The sequence below is a fragment of the Rhinolophus sinicus genome, chromosome 16, assembly GCF_057876585.1.
Source record: "Rhinolophus sinicus isolate RSI-liver-muscle chromosome 16, RSI-T2T, whole genome shotgun sequence".
NCBI classification, from domain to species: domain Eukaryota; kingdom Metazoa; phylum Chordata; class Mammalia; order Chiroptera; family Rhinolophidae; genus Rhinolophus; species Rhinolophus sinicus.
Genome location: NC_142516.1, coordinates 184,905,652 through 184,925,925, shown reverse-complemented (window position 1 = coordinate 184,925,925; position 20,274 = coordinate 184,905,652). Strand labels below are relative to the sequence as shown.

At 37.1% G+C, this 20,274-nt stretch overlaps 1 protein-coding gene across 7 annotated transcripts in view; it reads right to left on the bottom strand.

Annotated features, from left to right (window-relative positions):
• The window catches only part of DGKH (diacylglycerol kinase eta), a 165,872-nt gene that overhangs the window by 7,440 nt on the left and 138,158 nt on the right, over nucleotides 1–20,274 (bottom strand). For 6 of the 7 annotated variants that reach the window (XM_074329334.2, XM_074329332.2, XM_019749798.3 and 3 more), the window contains 9 exons: nucleotides 16,768–16,875; nucleotides 14,813–14,926; nucleotides 14,453–14,587; nucleotides 13,364–13,527; nucleotides 10,000–10,105; nucleotides 8,867–8,959; nucleotides 6,135–6,254; nucleotides 5,687–5,795; nucleotides 4,015–4,145 (listed from right to left, as the gene is read on the bottom strand). In XM_074329334.2, the coding sequence (XP_074185435.2) occupies nucleotides 4,015–4,145; nucleotides 5,687–5,795; nucleotides 6,135–6,254; nucleotides 8,867–8,959; nucleotides 10,000–10,105; nucleotides 13,364–13,527; nucleotides 14,453–14,587; nucleotides 14,813–14,926; nucleotides 16,768–16,875 (1,080 nt within the window). The remainder of the gene's footprint in view (nucleotides 1–4,014; nucleotides 4,146–5,686; nucleotides 5,796–6,134; nucleotides 6,255–8,866; nucleotides 8,960–9,999; nucleotides 10,106–13,363; nucleotides 13,528–14,452; nucleotides 14,588–14,812; nucleotides 14,927–16,767; nucleotides 16,876–20,274) is intronic. The other variant, XM_074329336.2, reaches the window with a different exon arrangement.

The following is a 20,274-nucleotide window of genomic DNA, read 5'->3' as shown; positions in this document are numbered from 1 at the left end:
TGTTTCCCTGAAAATCAGACCTAACCAGAAAATAAGCTCTAGCATGATTTCTCAGGATGACATCCTCTGAACATAAGCTCTAAGGCATCTTTTGGAGCAAAAGTTAATATAACCCGGTCTTATCTTCAGGGAAACACAGTATACATTTCCTGCGTGTGTACTAAAATAACAAACTTAAAAGCAAGGCCAAATCTTAGAGGAAGACAGGACACCAGTGTCCGCTATTGGTGTCTTCCCCGAAAATAAGACCTAGCTGGACCATCAGCTCTAATGTGTCTTTTATTATATATTATATATAATTATTTATTATATAGTATAGTATATTATATTACATCATATCATATTATATTATATTATATTACATTATATTATAAGGACCCGGTCTTATAGTAAAATAAGACCAGGTCTTATATTAATATTTTGCTCAAAAGATGCATTAGAGCTGATTATCCAGCTAGATCTTATTTTCGGGGAAACACGGTACCTAAATTTCAAATGTACATGCATTTATAGTTATATTCAGCTCCTTTGATTGGAGGGGAAAACTTAATATTCTTTATATTTTGTGATAACAGTTATTGATTAAGACATATACTTAATACTAAACATGTTCTTTATAGGCCATATGAACATTGTATTCTCAAGAATGAAAACTTCTTTGGGAGAGGCAGGCTGTACTTAAAATGACTCCTGTGATGCAGTGAGGTGAATGTTTCCTGTGGACTCACACTAACTTCTTCAGTTTGAGTTCAACACTTTCACATCTTCTAGGCGTTAGGCAAAAAAGTTATACCCTGATTTTTATTACGTTTCTTTATTTTTTCATATTCCTTATTATTGGCTTTTTTTCCCTTTGGATGAATAGGCCTAATTTTGCAGAAGCATGTTTTTTGGATTTTCAGTTATCTTTCTAGCCACACATACACAACTTTCCAAATGGAGAAAAACAAAAACCAACCAAACAAAACCCACTGTGTCTTTACCATTTTCTTTGGTGTCCCTTACGTTTTCCTACTGTCTTCCAGGAGGGAAAATAATGCAGTTTATCTGTCTGTTAAAGCACATTCTAGATGTACTCTCCCTTTGCCACTTTTTGACTGTCACATTGCTATCTCTAGTTGTTTCGGTGAAAAGGAGGTAACACCTGAGCCAAGATCTGAGCAGACTCAGGCAGGCCATGGGTAGAGGGAGAAGCATACCATAAGGGGTACACTCCTAAGGTGAGGAACGGTTTAGCATTTTTAAGCAAATGAAGTAAGGCCCGGGTAGATGGGGTGTAGCCCAGCATGGGGCCAGTGATTCCACAGCAGGTTGATGAACAGGCAGAATCTGTTAGCCTCACAGAGATGTGAGTCTGTATTCTGATAAATGGGAAGCCATGGAAAGGTCTTAAGCAGAAAAGTGATATACCTGATGCTGAAATGATCACTCTGGTTGCAATGTGGATTAAAGGCTGGAGAGAATAGCAGCGGAAGGGCTAGTTAGGGAGTTCCTAACCTTATATAGGCAAGAAATCACAGTGGAGTAGAATTTGTGGAAAGGAGAAAGAGAAATGGATGGAGATTAGAAGCCACGTGATTTGGGGACGGGCTTCATGAGTCAGGGGGACAAGGATAAGGAAGAGGAAAGTGCGAAGTGTGACCTTGGGTTGCTCTGGCTCCAGCAGCTGCAGGGAGAGAGGGCTGATTTACTAAGACACAGAGCACTGGAGAAGGGGCAGAATGGGAGGGAAACAGGAGGTCAAAAGTTTGGTTTTGGACATGGTCAGACTGACATATCTGTGTCACAGCCAAGTATCAAGGAGAGTTCGTCACATAATCCTCAAGTTCACAAATAAGGTCAAGGCTGGAAATACCAAGGTGTGAACCACTGATATGACACATTCATAGAGAGTATTTGAAGCAATGGATATGGATAAGATTACCCAGGGGCAGGTAATCCACCACATTTAGAGACTTTATTCTGAAGGGTCTGCTGTCTCTGACAACCACACTACAGAGACCACTCGTCCTCCAGTTTCATGGTTTTGTTCTACAGAAGGTTCTGTCTGTAAAATTACTTTCCTTTTCCCATTCCACCATGCTCTGTTTTAGAACCAAGAGTTCAGAAGAACCACGTCAATACAAATTTCTAAAAGAAAAGCTTTAAGGGAAAAAATGTAATTTGCATTAAAAAATAAAAAACAAAACCAAAAGCCCCATGAAAAGCTAGAGAAAGTTTACTAAAATAATTTTTAATCATCTCTTTTTTACTTATTCTTTTTTCCAGCCAGGTCCTATCACTCTAACTTTGACATAGTATATGCATGAGCTATGTTTTTTTCATTCTGCAAATACAGAGGGTGCCAAAAAAATGTAGACACATTTTAAGAAAGGGAAAAACTGTATTAAAATTGTAATACTCAGTATATACCGACAACGGGAGATGAATACAAGTCATGTGTATACATTTTTTTTTTTGGCACCCCCGGTTTTTGCTTCACTCATTCTGTGTGTATTTGTATTTTTACATATGTACAAACATATACATAATATATACATAACATACACATATTTACATAACATATACATATTTACACACACACACACACACACACACACACACACACACACACAGAGAGAGTCTTGTCCTTGAATGTATGCCCATTTTATGGCAAATGAAATGCAAGTTTCTAGAGAGCAGGTGCCACCTACATAGCTGGCATAATACATTAATCAGTAGCTATTCAATAAATATTGCTGCCTGCTGAGGATATCAGAAGCTACACAAATATGTTGGATATAACGATTCTCACATTTATGTTTTGTGTGCATTCATTTCAAGTTTTGAAGCCAACCTTTACTTTATGAAGTATACAATACTGTATCTTTTGCTGTGTTCCAGATTTGGGACTCTCAACTAAGGTAGTTAATTAATCTATTATTTTATTATTATTCTGGCTAAAAATGTGGTGTTCACTTTTGACATGTTGAGACTGTGTGACTCTGCATTATAAAGATCTATACGTTACCCTGTAACTGTTCAAAGATTTCTGCTAACTTCGTTGTAGACAGACACACAACAGTTCAACAGAATTTGTTTGGAACTTACTGTATCATAATTCTATGCAGTTTAGAACTTGGTCTACAGAGAAAGGATCACTCCAACAAATGTTGAAGCCTTTTCACTTGTTTATTCAACAATCTTGGAATTTTAAAATGGCAACATGTGGTAAGAAAATATACAATGACAAAAACCCTACTCCTAATCCTAGACCGAATAGCCTACTTTGGCTATTTCTACTGTTGAGTCTCTGTCCAAAGAATTAAAGGGAATTGCTACAGACCACAAACTAATGATTTTCCTTCTCCACTGTAAATAACAAGTAGGTTCTGAGCTGTCTAGTGAAAGCAAGGCAAAATCTTTATTTCATTTACTGAAGAAAATAATAAATGTTTTTTGGGAATAATACAATTTTAACAATAAGTCACGGAAAGGAAATTTGAACGTATTGGTCTGGTTGTTCCTGTGACATCTGAAGGGTCATTTTACAAATGCAACAAAATTATGGGACTGTACGTCTCTCATCTAGTTCCATATATTAGAAAGGCTTTGTTATTGGTATTTTGAATTAATTTTTAGTTGTTAACCTTATATTAGTTTTTTTAAAGTCATTTTCAGCAACAACGATCACCTTTCATGCTGATCCAATAGAATGAGCTGATGGAAACGTGATCCATTTAAAAACATTAGCACATAGGAATAGCCATACCAATTTTAGTAGAGAAAAATTACTAAAGTCATGCTAAGCTTTAGCCATAATAGTAGGAGAATGATTTTGACAGGAAAATATTGCTGACACTCTTGTGTAAAAAGCATAGAAGGAATTCAGATCACAGGGCAATGCATATTAGATTACTGCATATTTGCATAACATAAGCCAAGCTATAAGCACATAACAGAAGCGGCACAGGAGAAAGGATTCGGTTTTGCAAGAAAAATGTCAAGAGCAGAAGGATAGCACAAAGGAAATACCTTAAGATCTCGCCTTTCCAGATGCAAAAGTTCCGCCCCTCTGATGTCATGACGGATGAAGGTTTCTCTGTACTCTCCCAAATTGAGCAGATCCAGCCAAACAGCAACTTCCTCTGTGCCCCATTTCTGAACTACCAAAGTTAAGAGCAAAACCCCCTTAATTTCTACATGCTCAATGCATCACAAAGGAAAGGTTGGCCAAAGAAGATGCAAAACAGAGTACAGCAGCAGTGCTAGCAAAAGGAAAGGTCAAAGGTGTTGTTTGAACAAAACTGCAATTCCATTTTCTCCCATGCAGGTTACAGACCACCAGCCAACATGAGGCTCTGACTACACACAGACATTCGCGGCAGAGAGCCTCAGCCCGTAGCTTTAGCTCAATTTCCTCCTGAAAGCCACCCAACCTACACGACACGCATAAATAATGTATTTCTCACGGTTAGGATCAGTCACACAAGGTGTTCTGACGATTTCCTTAAGACTATATGAAACGAGCTACAAGTTATCAGGTTGGTGCAAAAGTAACTGCGGCTTAAAAATAATTTCAAATACCGCAATTGCTTTTGCACCAACCTAATAATTAGCTAGAAATGCGAATTAAAATTTAAAATCTGACAATGGGGTCCTCAATTTTACACAAACTTCTGCTTCAGGTCTTGCAGACTTCGAGTGCTGCCTGTATGGATTCTGTTACTATTGATAATTATAAAAAAGAAATGTATTGTTAAATTGATTTAATGTCCTCTAAAAACTGTCCACACAACCCTCTCAGATGGCTGTTTTTCAGTTTGTATAATCATTCTTTTATACATTTTATTCAACATTGACCAGATTAATAAAAGCCTAACTATTTGCCACAGTTGATTTTAAAATGCCCTTCAATAGCAGCTTTATCATGGTCAAAAATCAGATTAGATATCACTTTTTAAAATGAGAACGCTAACTCAAAAGATTTACAAACCGATTTCATTGTGAAAAGCACCTACTATCCTATACATAGAACTTGAAGGTGCTTTAGCATTAAACTAAATCTCTAGGGAAAGGTGGGAAGGGAACCAGGACCACAACTTCAAAGAAAGAGTTTAATCTTTGCTTGAGAATGCAAATATCATAGTAGGTTGTCCTGACCAAGGGGGATTAAAATGGTGTAATTTATGTCCTTAAACAGGAGAGGGAGGCTATATAATTTTAGGTGGAAAATACATTTAGCAAACTAAAGGAATATATGAAAGTCTCTATGTTCCATTTATCAAAATGATCTAGATTTTGAACTTTGATAAAGAAAAACAAGATACACGCTGAAGCCTTAAACTGCTGTTGAGCAAAATAAAGAAGCATCTAAGCAGACACACTGACATCTACCAAACGTAGAAGCCAACCAGCAGTCGCCTCGTTTCCTTGCGTGCTTTTTTGTAACTACAGACTCCCACTGATATGTGGACATGGTTTAGGTACGATGTAATTTTTTTATTATGGTAAAATGAGCATTACATAAAACTCACCATTTTAACCATTTTACAGTGGACAATTCAGTGGCATTTCGTACATTTACAACATCATGTGATGATCACCATGGTCTAGTTCCAGAACATTCTAATCACCTCAGTGGCATCACTTTGATAAGCTATTTTCCCATAGTGTTATACTTTCCCTCCCAGTGTGGACCACCTACCAGGCTGTGCACTTGTCTTCTGCTTGGGAATCTTGTCCTTTTTAAATTTTGGCACTATGCGAAATACTGTGCTTCTGTTGTTTCTCTTGGTGCAATCCATAGGAGGCTCCTGTTCGAGTGGAACAAGCAAAGAATTTTCTCAGGATAGGAAGAGAAGGAAAAACCCTCTAATATAAGAGATGACACAGGAACGGGTTACAAACACAAAATATTGCTGAAATGACAACGTCTTCAAAAACATTCACACAGTTACGTCCACTGAAAATGTACCGAGTCCCGGAAGTTACCTTGGTTCACATAAAAGCTTTTCGTCGCCTGTTCAAGAACAGTACAAACAAAGGCAGTGCTCAAAATGTGTTTGTCCTTGAACATCTCTTCCAAAAGATGAGTTTACGGTCAATGATTATGAAGTCTACCTTTCTAAGGAAACAGGCTGAATTTGACGTACCTCGTCCTCATTTGGGTGTAGGATGTAATACAGCCAGGGGATCTCTGTTAACTTCTGTAGCTCCACCTCCACAGAATGTAAGGCACTGGAGACCCGCTCTTCATGGGGAGATTCCAGCTGCTATTTACCAGACGATTAAAAATCAAAGAAAACAAGGCTCAGTGCCCAACCTCATGTAGAATAAATGACGCTGACAACGAACATCCTCCTCTCTCACTAGGCTAGGCTAGGCTATTGTTACTATTGTCGTCGTTGTTAATATAAAGGAATATAAACAAAGAACAAATTATCTTATAATGAGAAAAATCCAGTTACATTTATCCTTACTTCCCACAGATGATATAAGTAGCTAGTGTGACATTTGCACTAGTGAGTAATCTCATTACTCTACTTATTTGTGACAAAAATCCATCTGATTTACATACTGTGTGGACAACCATATTTTTAAAAATTGGTCAAAAATCCATCAGAGAGTAAGAATTACTTGGCACAAAAATCTAGAAAATTTTTGTAGTAAGTTTAAGGGAAAAAAATCCTAAGGATCTCAGAAAAATTTGGGATGAAAAGCTGTTGAAAAATCAGGGCAATGCAAAAAGCTAAATCGTTTGTAATCTGGAAGAGGGTTTGGAAACTTTACAGAGAATTTAACTGGTCACCTATTATCTACACATTCAAAGCAGTTACTAAAAAGCACTGAAAAATTCGATAAATGAATAAAGGTGAAATAAACACTGATACGTGCAGAACTGGAAGGGAAGTGACTGAATTCTAGTCCGGGCCTTGGTACCAACTATGCAACCAAGGGAAGGTCAGTTGATTTTAGGAGTCGTCGTTTCCACCTCAACAAACAGTAGATTGTGACTAGATTACTTCTAAGGGCTCCGCCAGCTAATAAATACTTTTATAAATAACTTTAAAATTGCAGAGTACTACATATAGGTCCATAGAATTTTAAACAGAAAGTTCAGAGAGAATGCAACTGTTATTTATTATGGATATTATTTTTTCACCTTGTTATTTAAGGTATCTACCATTTCTAGTAGTTAATAAAAATATAGAGACTCTCCACCCTATTATATATAATTTACCACTTTCTTTTTAATCTAAGAATATACGTTTTATAAAATTGATGAAATGGTTACTGCATATTAATTATAGAATCAAAATGAAGAGTAAACCTTAGTTGCTCTCAAACACGATCAACTATTGTGATATCAGTATTGTCAAAGGTTTTGATAAAATTCTCCTGTGTATATTTTAAACCAAACATCCATACTTGACAATGACAGAACAATTAAAAATGGAGGAGGGGGCTCCTTCTATATTAACCTATATCACTGATAAATATTAACCAAATAATATGAATACTTTCATATAGTATGAATTCAAATATATGAATACTCGATGAATACTTTCGGTGTAGAGAACTGAAATACAGAAAAAGTCATGTTTTTAGATCTTGTCAATCAGAAATTACCTGAAATGTACTTCAAATAACACAAAAACTACATGTCCTCCATCCAAAAATTGGGACCCAAGTTACCTGGATTTCCTGGACTAATTTTAAAGAGCAAAACACGATGATTCTGGTTAATCACGGAAGTACCAAGAATAGCCAAGAAGATGTTCCCACTGTTTTTATCAAAAGATGCAACCAGTGCTGCTCCTTCAAGTTCTCCTTCGAGCCGGTAGCAGGAGCAGCCACCTCTGGCCTTAAGGAAGTTGTATTTCACTTCCCTCTGGAGGTGGGTGAGAGCAATGGACTTCGTGCAGCCTCGAGCTTCTCTGTTCTGAGTAAAGGATGCTCTGGGGGTGTTACTCCTCTGCATCCCAATCAAACAAATTCTACCCACAGTCACTTTTTAGTTGCTAGGCTACGTGACGCACCTCCCACTTCCCCACTGGGCGAGTTACTATGACTTTCACTATCACTTTTATTTAAGTGTATATTTTCCAAAGCAAGAGATAAAATTATAGTCGAGAAAAACATTTTAAGACTATTACCGATCAATTAATCAGAATTGTTACAAGGAAGAGAAAATTAGCTAAACGCATTAGGCGTCCTGCACGGTCCCAGCAGCACGTGCGCACAGCTCACAGTCGGACGCTAGGTGGCGAGCAGACCCAACATGCTAGAAACTGGAAGGCTGACCAGGCAAGGCCTGCGGGCGAGCCAAACAGGACATCAGTGGTCGTCTGCACTGAGGCTTGAGGGCTGTGGACTGTGGTCAGATTCAGACTTGGCCTAAACTTGATGTCCAGCACCAATCTGAGTTCATCTAGGGATATGGCTAGTTCTTGAAACACTCAGTCTAGAGAGTGTTGTCTTTTAAGCAAATCCAGAAAGCCATACCAATCATATTTTCATGTTACTGTTGAAAACAAACTTATGATTTCCTCTAATTTTCTGCAAGACTGAGTTTACCATACCCGAGGAATGCCTACTACACTGTATAAAGCGCATGTCTCTCAAACTGACCAGGGAGAGCAGGATTATATAAAAACATGTCGGCATATAGGAGGGGGAAATCCCTTCTCTGGTTAGCCTGAACCCTAACTCACGGGTTTAGCCATGTGTTTTCTGGAAGGAAAATGAGGTAAAAAGGAAGCTCTAAGGGTGGAGGCAAGAGCTGCGTTTTTGCATTAGAATCTGATGAATGTATGCTCCCTAATGAGGTAAGACGCAAGCATTTACCACCATTCTTATGTGATCACTCAGCTCTTTTCCTTACCAAAGGAACCCTGCCAACTAGTAAAGATTCTGTTTCATTATACAGCGCCTTCACATTGATGGCTATTTCAGTGGCAGTGTCTCTAGTAAGACTCTAGGGAAAACAAAAAGACAAGTGGTTCTGTGTTAAATTGGGATTCAATCATCAGCAAATGCTTTACATTTTATTCTTGCAATTTAAATCCACATTACAACCATATTTTAAAATCTACCAAAATTCTATTATAACTGTACAATTTCACACTCGTATTTATTAGCATAATTACTCTTCTAATTCTTATATCACAGAACCCCCCCAAAAAAATGTATTGACTATAGCGAATACACTCAGGACCACATCTCCTACACACAATTATTTATATGCTGGCAACAACATGCACATATTCCCATAAAAAAGTTAAGTCGAAGAAAACCATGTTCTAAACGTCTAAACGGGGCATTATCTGATCATAATTAGTTCTATCCATGACTGTTGGTAGTTCCAACCAGATTGTTTTTTAGATGTTAACCTTGACGACTAACACTTATGTGTATATTAATTTAGGTCGCTTCAATTAAATAATTAAAAGAATAAAATAATGCTGTCTGTTTTCTCTCCACTATTGCCTTTTACCATGTATCACATTTAAGAGAGTTATATTCTACCCAATCTGTTAACTTCTACATTAAAAATTTACAAAAGTTACAAAATTTTATAATTCTCCACAAAAATTTACTAAATTTACCAATTTAGTAAAACAAAATGAAGTAAAAATAATTTCAGTGCACAACTTCAAAACTGAATGAGCATCTTTCATAAAATACATGCTACATTGGTTTGTTCTATACCAAGGTGCAGGGGAAGGAGGAATGGTAATAGTTAAAGGGAGAAGTAGAAGAATGGTGGCAAGGTGACAAGTGATTGCAAGCTGAGGTGGAGAGAATGAAGAGAATTTAAGAACAGGAATGGAAAAGTGGCAGGAAGAGAAAAATAAAATAAAAATTTGGTCACAAATTTACCATAAGCTTCTGGCAGAGATTCATACGGACTACGTATATAATGCACTTTCAAAAGGCATGGCACATTTTATAGTATCAAGACATATGTGTAACACTAAAAAACCTGTGAATGAGGATTTACCATGAGCTCCTCACCTCTGGGAACCGAGGGTTGGCTTTATTCAGCGCGTGGGAGCAGGCGTTCACAGCGTGGGCCAGTTCTTGCTCCAAAAGACAGTGGATCGTGGCTGCGTCACAAATCCTGGGAGCAAAAACAAAACAAATGAACGAAAATCTTTTTTGAGCATTGCTGATTTTTCTGAAGTGTATAAGTGGTAAAACAAGTAAAACAAAAACAGGTCATTAAGGGAAATTTAAAAAAATTATGCTAAATTATGAATGGCACAGAAAAGATTTACAAAAGTCAAACCCCATTGCAACAAAGAATACTACACCAAAAATCTTTCTATAAAAAAGTCAGGATCAGAGATAAATATATTGAGGTGCTACTTGGAAAAGCAAAATATAGTCACACTTCATTTTGCAGTATCATCGGAAAATAAGAGGGGTCCCAAATGCAGAGGGTAGAAAGTTATCTTCTATTCATTGAAACTTCAACTGGGAATAAACACAATAGATCAGGGGAAGAACACTGCCATATTTATCACCTATATGCTAAGTGCTTTCTATAAGTTAACTAATTTACTAATCACAACTTAAAAGGTAGTGTAATTAATTTTCTCCACTTCCTGGATGAAGACACTAACATTCAGAGAGATTTACTATGTACACACAGACAGAGCCAGGATTTGAATCTACGTCTATCCAACGCCAATGCCTGTTATGCCACAGGCGTCTGGAATCGAAACTTTCAAGAATATTCCTAGAAAGACAAAACAATCCTGGAGGGCACTAAGGCCAAAGAAGAGAATGAGGAGATGTTCCACCAATGCTAGAAAATGATGTAAGGTTTGCAGATGAGAAAGAAGGCAAGACTCTTCAAACTCTTTTCACTTCTCATGTCTTCACAAGAATAATCTTTGATCTGGAAAGGGTAGAACAGACAGAAGCCCTGCATAGTTGAATCAAGAGTAAAAGACAGAGTTTAATTCCTAGGGGTCATACAATTGATATCCAAGGCCCAAAGGAACTTGCAACTGTCACCTCAGCATTCTTACCAATGACCTTGAGAATAGACAAAGAATAGGTTATTTAGTCTTCTGATAAAGAATACGTGATTTATCAGAAGAGGAGAGATGAGTAAACGTTATTGTAATTTTCAAAGACAAAGAGGTCAATCAACTTCAGATCGACACTTCCAACTGCCAACTGAATCTCCTAGGTATTTCTAACGTGACTGAAACTCTAGTCCAACATGGAACCTGCCATGCTCAGAATCTGCTCCTCTTCCTAACCCATCTTAAATCGCTCTTCTCCTTCCATCTCTCCTGTCTCAATCCACCGTTCCCTATCGGGACCCTCCTGACATGTTCACCCTGCCCCAGCTTTGCTGTCTTACAGACAATGCTCCCCACTGCTTGCGAACACACCCTGATAAACATATGGCCCCTCCTCCACTCTCCATCCACATTTTCCACACCCTCAAATCTACCATGCCAACATGTCAGTCAGCCCAAACGCCCTGAGATTTCCAGACAGCACCAGGCATTCACCCGCCTCTGGGCCTTTGCACAGGCTGGCTCCCAGGCTTAGCTTCTCCTTCTCTTACTCTTCTCTCAAGACTCAGCAGACAGACCACTTCCTCCAGGCAGCTGTCCCGCACTGCCTCTCTCTGGTATCCCGTGGGACCACAGTGCCCACTGAGTGACCTGGGACAGTGCTTCAGCCACACTGTGCCCTCCTACTCCTCTGCCAGTAAATTAAGAAGAGGGGCTGCGATGCAGTGCCAACAATAGTGGCTGGCACACAGAAGAGGTTCAAAACTAGTTAAATATTTAATGAATAAATTCTGAAAATTGACGAGTAAGCCTGATTTTCATCTTTTGCAAAATTTAAAACAACGGATGGGGAACCAAACTAGGCTGACCAAACCCACGCCTGGCCAAGCTCCACTTCCTTTTTTCCCATAAGGTTATTCGGTTGGTTGATAGGATGATAATATAGGAAGTGTATTTTGGTTTCAAGGGAGCCTATTTTGGTTCCAAGAAAATGCTGTAGTTCTATTTTACTTTTTTTTGAGGAACCTCCATACTGTTTTCCATACTGTATGAATTAGCTTGATTGTGGTAACCATTTTACAGTGTATGCATATACCAAATCATCACTTACTTAAATACATACAAATTTTATGTCAACTATACTTCAATAAAGTGGTGGGGGAGGAAACCCACTGTACACTGGAGTCCATAGAAGTTGTCTGTGGCACCTAAAGAGATGTATTTACTCTAAAACTACTGTCTCTGTGAAGGAGAAGCTAAGATGGACAGGAATGCAGTTACACGGATTTAGCTGACTAATAGTCATTTTCCCTGTGTTTACTCTAAGCTACTCGGTACCTGGCAGCTATACTTTATTCTAATTTTGAATGCTGTTTTCTAGTAGAAGGGAGTGTATATCTTTTCTTTCATATCTCTAACGTCCAGTATATTCTAGGTGTGTAACAGATATTTAAAAAGGAGAATAAGGAATGGGGGGAGCAGGTGGTGAGTGGGGGCGAGGGGAAAGGGAGTGACTAAGCCCTAGGACCACCGAGCTTTGTTTTCCTTCTCGTAATTTTGATTAGTGACCAGATGAAGGTGCAGAAAGAATGTAATAGCTACCATTCAGAGAACACAAAACATGCCAGACATGAAGTGCTAACGAGGACTGTCCACGGTGGGTCTCATTTACCAGTCACGGCGACCTGGTAAGAAGGCGCTTATTATCCCCATCTGGTAGAGAAGACTGAGGTAAAGAGGAGATAAGAAACCTGTCCGTGGTCCCGCCTCTCTTCTGAAGCGTACTCCTGGCCATACTGACTTTTATCTGTTTTACGCTCGTAAAACTTGGCGTTTATCTCTTTCTTTTCTGTCCACTACAATCAATTTCTGTGTCGTCTCGCGATCTCTGTGATGTGTTTGTCAGAAACTGATTCTTGGACTCTTCCCACCCCCCAGCCCCCACTCTCCTCGGGAGCAGGGTTAATTAATGTTTATATTTCCTTCTACATTCCATCAACATTTAATGAATAATTATAAGGCAATATGTAAGTGAGTAGTGTAGTGTGAAGCCTGTGCATAAACTGGGGAAACACACAGGGACAGAAAGCGTACGGTGCGGCAGAGCACATCTGCACGTGTTTCAGGAAATCCCAGATCTGTTCTGTAGAGAACACAGGTGTGGGTCTGTCCTTGTTGGAGGGGGTCTGATGAAGGGGAGAGCAGGTGTGGAGGGGAAAAATGGAGGAGAGGAAATGCATCTCTTTTAGATACCCCCAAACAACAGAAACGATGCATGAAAACCAGTAAAACGGTGGCCAGCCCGGCGCTGTCAAGCCCACAAGCCAGCAGGCCCCCTGCACCTGGTGATCAGCTCCTCCGCAGCCTGGGAGCACAGCTGCATCTGAGACACCTCCTCCGTCGCCAGGTCCACAGCGTGCTGGATGTACAGATGGGTTCGAAGGACGGCTTTGCCAGAATCACACTTCTGCTTATCTTCCCACGATTTCAGAGTGCTTTCGAAAGCCTATTTAAAATTAATATTACAGTGAGCTGTTAAGAGTTCTGAGGCCCAAATAATGGTGTATTTAGATATTATATGAATAACTATGAAACTACTATTGCTTTTTTCCTAAATAACACCTCATTAAATAAATCATAAATACGAAACATAGTTTAAAGCTCTCCAGTGTATTGCAATAAATAAAAAGTAATATCATCGATGATGGTGAATATATTACTAAAAAGTTAAAAAAAAAGTTTCAATCTTTACTATTATGTGTATAATAGATAGGGTGGACATGGGCAGTCTTATTCGTTATGTATGTGACCTTAATTAAAAATGCATATTGTGGAAAAGGCAAAAATATAGAGATATTGGAAAGATTGGTGGTTGTCCGAGGCTGGGGTAAGGGAGGGAGGGGTGTGGATAGGTGGGGTAAATAATTTTTAGGGCAGTGAAACTATTCTGTATCACCCTGTAGCGGTGGATACAAGTGATTATACATTTGTCAAAATCCATAGAATGTACAACACAATCAGTAATGTAAACTACAGATTTGAGTTAACAACAATGTGCCAATTATTGGCTCATCAACTGTAACAAATGTACTAATACCAGATGTTAATAATAGGAGAATTTATGTGTTTTTTGAGGAGGTGATGAGGTATGTGGGAATAGAATTGGAATTTTCTGTATTTTCTGCTCAATTTTTCTGCGGACCTAAAGAAATTTAATCCATTAATTTAAAAAAAAAAAAGCACCTATACAAATATTTGTTCATATTTAAAACCACAATGGCTTAACTGTCAGATTTAAAAGACAATTTAAATCATTTTCCTTGGTTTTTAAATCTTTTTCCTTAAGATTTCATTAAATCTTTTTTCATAACAATTTATGATTTTTTTTAAAGGCTTGATAAAAATCTAGAAGAATTTTTGTGGTCACATACCCTGTCCCTTGTTAGCATCTGAGCTCTGTTTTTGTGCACGATTTTAATAATCCCTGGAGGCTGCACCCAAGCTTCACCATCCACCTGCACGGGGACGCCCTCATCACCAAGTATAGTGATTTTTACTGTACGGCACTGAAATAAAACAAGTTAAAGAGTTAGAATCCTCCTGGGAAACTGACAGGCAATCTGCATTCAAGTTTGACCATAGTCCATTCTTTTCCACTTACGACGGCATAGCAATAACTAACATAACAAGAAAGTCAGTATTTTATAGATGAATTATATGGTACAGGAGTCATTTGAAATAACGCCCCAGTGGCTCAGGTAGTGAAGTCAGGTTCATTTAGAAAAACAAACCTGGGCTATTCGATGATGCTGCAGTTTAATGACCCTTGACACTGCCATTTGCACACTATCAAATATTGCAACGACCTCCAGGATCTTGTCATCAAATGATGGTGCAGCAAATATCTGAAAGGAAAAACGACAGGTGACTTCTGCTAATGAAACTAAGGTTTAGGTGACACAGCACATCAAGCAAGGTAAACTCTGCAATAGACATATTTTTAAAAAACACACAAAAATAGTAAGCAGAAAAGTAAGTGAACAGTACTAGGACATGACACTCCAAGGCCAAAAACACCAAAACACTAAAGATAGCTTCAAACAACATAATAAAAAAAGGTTTTAGGACCCACGTGGCTATGATACTCATGCCCCTTATAAAGCACTCTTTGGACTAGTAAACGATTACATTTCCAAAGGATTCATCTTGATATAAAATATATTAAATATCTGTTCATACATAACTCAGAGGTCTTGACAAAATAAAGCACATGTAATTTTAAGAAACCTGAAAAACCCAAAAGGTGATATAGATTTCATAAGGTTAAAGCTAATGAACGTGCAGGTTTTGATCCAATTCACTAGGTATATTCTAAGGGAAATCTTCCAAGGTTACAAACAGTATGTATACGTGCTTTGTATCTTAATACAAGAACTTTTTAGGGTGTTGGAGAATATGGAAATAGAAACCGCAGGGGATGAGAATCATGTAGGCTTACTTTACTTTGATGTTAACTGCATTTTCACAAAATTAATTTAACCTAAAAATTTAAATTTCACCTGTATTACTTTGTCCCCTTTACTCTCTTTTTACTATTCATAAATAATTATGCCTCTGAAAAAATTATTGAGTATAAAGTAGTATACTAATGAAAACTTTCACTGAAAATATCAGGAGACATTTTCAAACACTGATAATTTCTTATCATTTTTGGTGTCAGACTGCCTAGTTTTAGACTCTGCCTCTGCTACCTACTAACTGTGCGCACTTAGTGTCAGTTTCTTTATTGGTAAAATTTAGATAAAAAGTGTAGGTATTAAATAATGAACGTGTAGCTCTCAGAACATTGTCTGGCTACCTAGTTGGTGTTCAAGGAATGTCAGTTTTATTGATCTTAATCTCACTGATTTCTTCCCCTTAAAATATTTAAGAGAAGTGAAAGGCTGACAAAAAATTGACTGCTAATGTTAGTTTTATATGACAATAGGATTGGAATATATTTAAATCATGAAAACTACAAATACTTTCCAATTTACTTTAATCCCCTGCCTGCTTATTTAAGAGCCCTGAGAAAATGGATCTGTGGGAACCATTATGTCATAAGCCTCAAATCAAAGGGCCTATCATTCAATGTATGTGACGCTTCAAACAACATCGTGATAACACTTCTCATTTTTATGTTCTATATACTTTAATAATTGTGCCCTCTCTTTTTCAATATTAGTTTTAGAACAATTACATTTGTTAGGTAGTGCTTTTTTCCTTTTATTATAGGAAACTATAAAAAGCCATCAAAAATAGCCCTAAATCTCAATGGCTAAATAAGCCTTAACATTTCTAAAAACAAGAATAATAATATCACATAAATTTAGAAAATTAAAAGTAAAGAAAGGTATTATGGTAGGTAGGATGATGTCCCTTTCTCCACCCCGAAAATGTCCATGTCCTAGTCCCTGGCATCTGTGAATGTTACCTTATATGACAATGTTACCCTAAATGTCAAAAGAGACTTTGCAGATGTGATCAAATTAGGGACCTTGTGCGGGGGAGGTTATCCTGGATGATGTGGGCGGGCCCAATGTAATCACAAAGGTCATTAAAAGTAGAAGAGGGAGGCAGAGGAGGCGACCAAAATGATGTAACGCAAGACTCAAGCTGCCTTTGTTGGCTTTTGAAGATGGAAGGAGCCACAAGTCAAGGAATGTGAGCAGCCTCTAGAAACTGGAAAGAGCAAGGAAATACTTACATCATCCTCTTTAGTTCCACCCCAAAAGTTAGTGCCTCCGGCATAGCTGGGAATGTTCAATACTGCTATTCCTTGCAGACTGGGCAGAGGAATATACTGCCCATCACACTGTAAGGTAAAAAGCTTACAGGTTAGATAAAAAGAGTAAAACCACTAGCTTGGAAGCCACGAGAATACCAAAGACAAAGGATGATGGAGGAAAATGTATTGGTAATGTTTGCTGTCTTATAAATATATTCCTACACATTACCCTTACCTTATTTTTTTAATTTAAAAATTTTAAAGTATAAATAATTGCAGCAGAAGTTGTTACAGAAAACCAAATTAAACCAAAAAAACGTTTTTACCTCTTCTTTCAACCAAAATCAGGCAGTACTTAATTTTTTTTTCCAGGTCACTTAGGATATTCTCATTTTTATTATGGTCATCTTTGTCCTTATTTTAAGCATTCTTCTGAAAGCAGCGTCTGTGAGGGTGGACTCTGGGTTCCCACCATCTCATCTAGTATCTCTGACAACTTGTGGTATTTTGGTGGTGCTTAGTAACTAACTGGTGACTGGTTAAACTGAAAACTGAGTTTTTCAAGTAGTCAGAACCAAAAACACTACACATGTACATTGGGAAGTCTCATACTCCAAGCCTTCTAATTAATCACTTAGATGAAAATTAAATTATCAATTAATAAGGAAAAAAATATTATATGGGTAGTGAAGTAATTATACATGACATATGAATAAATTCTTGCTGAATAGAAGGTTTAAGTCTTATTTTTAAGAGAAGAACCTGCAGATGTCACACTTAAAATAAATGCTATATTTTCACCAAATAATTCTTTCACTAGAAATAATTAACATAACTTTATAAAAATTGCATTTTAATGCCCAATCAAAATTATCTGCAATCTTTAGATCAACTGAAAATTCTGTTTGAACCAATTTTTCAAACATTTTAAATAACTGAGAATACGTTATACTCAATTTACCCCCACAGGCGTCTTTTACAATTCCTTTCTTTACTTCTTCATGAAAACACATTCAAAGGTCCACACTGTATTCCAGCACCTAGGACTGTTCCTGCAACACAGCTGGTGCTTAGTGTGCATTTGTTAAAGGAATGAACACTAAGTATTTAGTAGAATAATAAACTTTCGCTGAAACCAAAGAACTGAACACGTATTTTTGTGTAGTTTAGAAAATGTTTAAATCATATAACTAACTTAAAGAAAATGGGAAAAAATCTATCTTTATAAATATAAAATAAATATTTAAAGAAACAATTCTGTGGAATCTTAAAGATTTTATAATAAAGGCCATATATGACAAGCCCACAGCTAACATTATACTCCATGGTAAAAAGCTAAAAGCTTTCCCTCTAAGATAAGGAACAAGACAAGGACTTCCACTCTCACCATTTTTATTCAACATAATGTCAGAAGTCTTAGCCAGAGCAATTAGGCAAGAAAAAGAATTAAAAGGCATCCATATTGAAGAGGAAGAAGGAAAACTGTCACTATTTGAAGATGACGTGATATTATACATAGAAAACTCTGAAAACTCCATCAAAAAATCATTTAAACTAATAAACTACTAATGAACTATCAAAAAAGAAATTAAGAAAATAATCCCAATTATAATAGTAGCAAAAAGAGTAAAATACATAGAAATAAATTTAACCAAGGAGGTGAAAGACCTGTATATTTAAAACTGAAAGACATTAATGAATGGAAGAAGACACAATAAATGGAAAGATAGTTCTCGCTAATGGATTAAATAAGTTAATATTGTTAAAATGTCCATACTACCGAAAGCAATATAGAGATTCAATGCAATGCCTATCAAAATTGCAACAGCATTTTTCACAGAACTAGAATAAACAATCCTAAAATTTGCATATAACCACAAAAAACCCCAAATAGCCAAAGCAATCTTGAGAAAGACGAACAAAACTGGAGGCACATCATTCGAATAAATAAAGAGATTGGTTGTTGCAAGAAGTGGGGTGGGGGGTGATGGGAGAAATGGGTGAATTTTTTTTTTTAGTTTAAATAAACAATTAAAAATTAAAAAACTAAATAATAAATTGAAAAATTTTAAAATTCAGAGCAGTCTTCAAGGTTTATAAATGAATGCTATGAAAAAAATGAACACTTTCAGAAGTTCCATCTAAATTTCTTAATTTCATTAATTTATTTCAATAGTATTGGTTTCTTTTGTAAATGCATTTAAAAACAATACTCAGAGAGGAAGTCCATGGTTTCACCAACATGCCAAAGGGGTCCAAAGCCCAAGAGTTAGGAAACGCTGTTCAATGCAGAGTAAAATGCAGCTGTGTAAGTAAGATAAGTCTTGTTCAAAATTTGGACCACCAGTAGACAAGGCTAGAAATACTATTTCTGAAGAGCTAAAGGAATAAAGGCAATTCAAACATTCTGATTCGCAATAGTTCCTTACATTTTAAAGCTAGCTGCCTATGGGGCTTAATCACAGTATTTACCAAATTATGGTAAAATGATTATTTACCTGTCTGTCTCTCCCTCAAGACAGGGCCAGGGATTGTTCAAGACACTGAGGAAAACTAAGAGGAATACAATTTCCTACCTGTCCTTAAGGAGAGTGGCTAGGGGACATGGGTAAGAAAATGAATGAATGATTACAGCACAATACATAGGCGAGAACCCAAGCTGACCTGGGATGGGGTTGTCAAGGACAGCGTTTACTAAGTGGGTACCTTCCAGATTTTGTACCTTTTCAACCAGGAACATCTACCTTAATTTCACAAGCACCGATAAATCAAACTAGCTGACCTAGTAGTGGTGCTCCAGAGTGGAAGGTATCTTTCCTAGAACATTTAGACGATAACGAGTGAGCCAGGCACCTCTATAGCCCGCAGTGTGAAGATAATACCTAATAATAATACTCTGTTTAACTCATTGAGCCATAAACTTAGGATTTGTTCATTCTTCAGTGTATAGGATATCCCTTCATTAGAAATATCTGGTTATAAAAAGATACAAGATAGGAAAGATGCCTGTCAGCATAATTCACAGAAATCAGTAGACTTTTCAAAGCCATGTCCCCAACCTTCTTTTTCCTGTTATTGGAGGAGATTAAATAACTTTTGCTGTCCTTAATTTCTTATTTAAATTAGTAAAAAATACTAAAAAACTTAAATGGTCAAAATCTCTTTTACTAACTTGTTAGAAATAATTGGAATGAAAATACACTTATATGAAAAGATTCTACTTATGATGAAAGTTATTTTCAGGGATTCGTGAAACTTGAGGCATTATAGAATTGGGTCAGAATTTGAAAACTTAATGAGAAAATCCATGAAAAATGCCACCCTAAAATGTACTCCCATGGCTCCATCTTTCCACGGGGTCCCATGACTCCACATTGGCATCCAAATTTCAGGAGCCAATGACAATCATAATTAAGTGTGTCACTTGTATCTAGTGTCTATCTATATACCTTTAGTAGGAAGTTGGTGACTACTTCCATTTTTCCC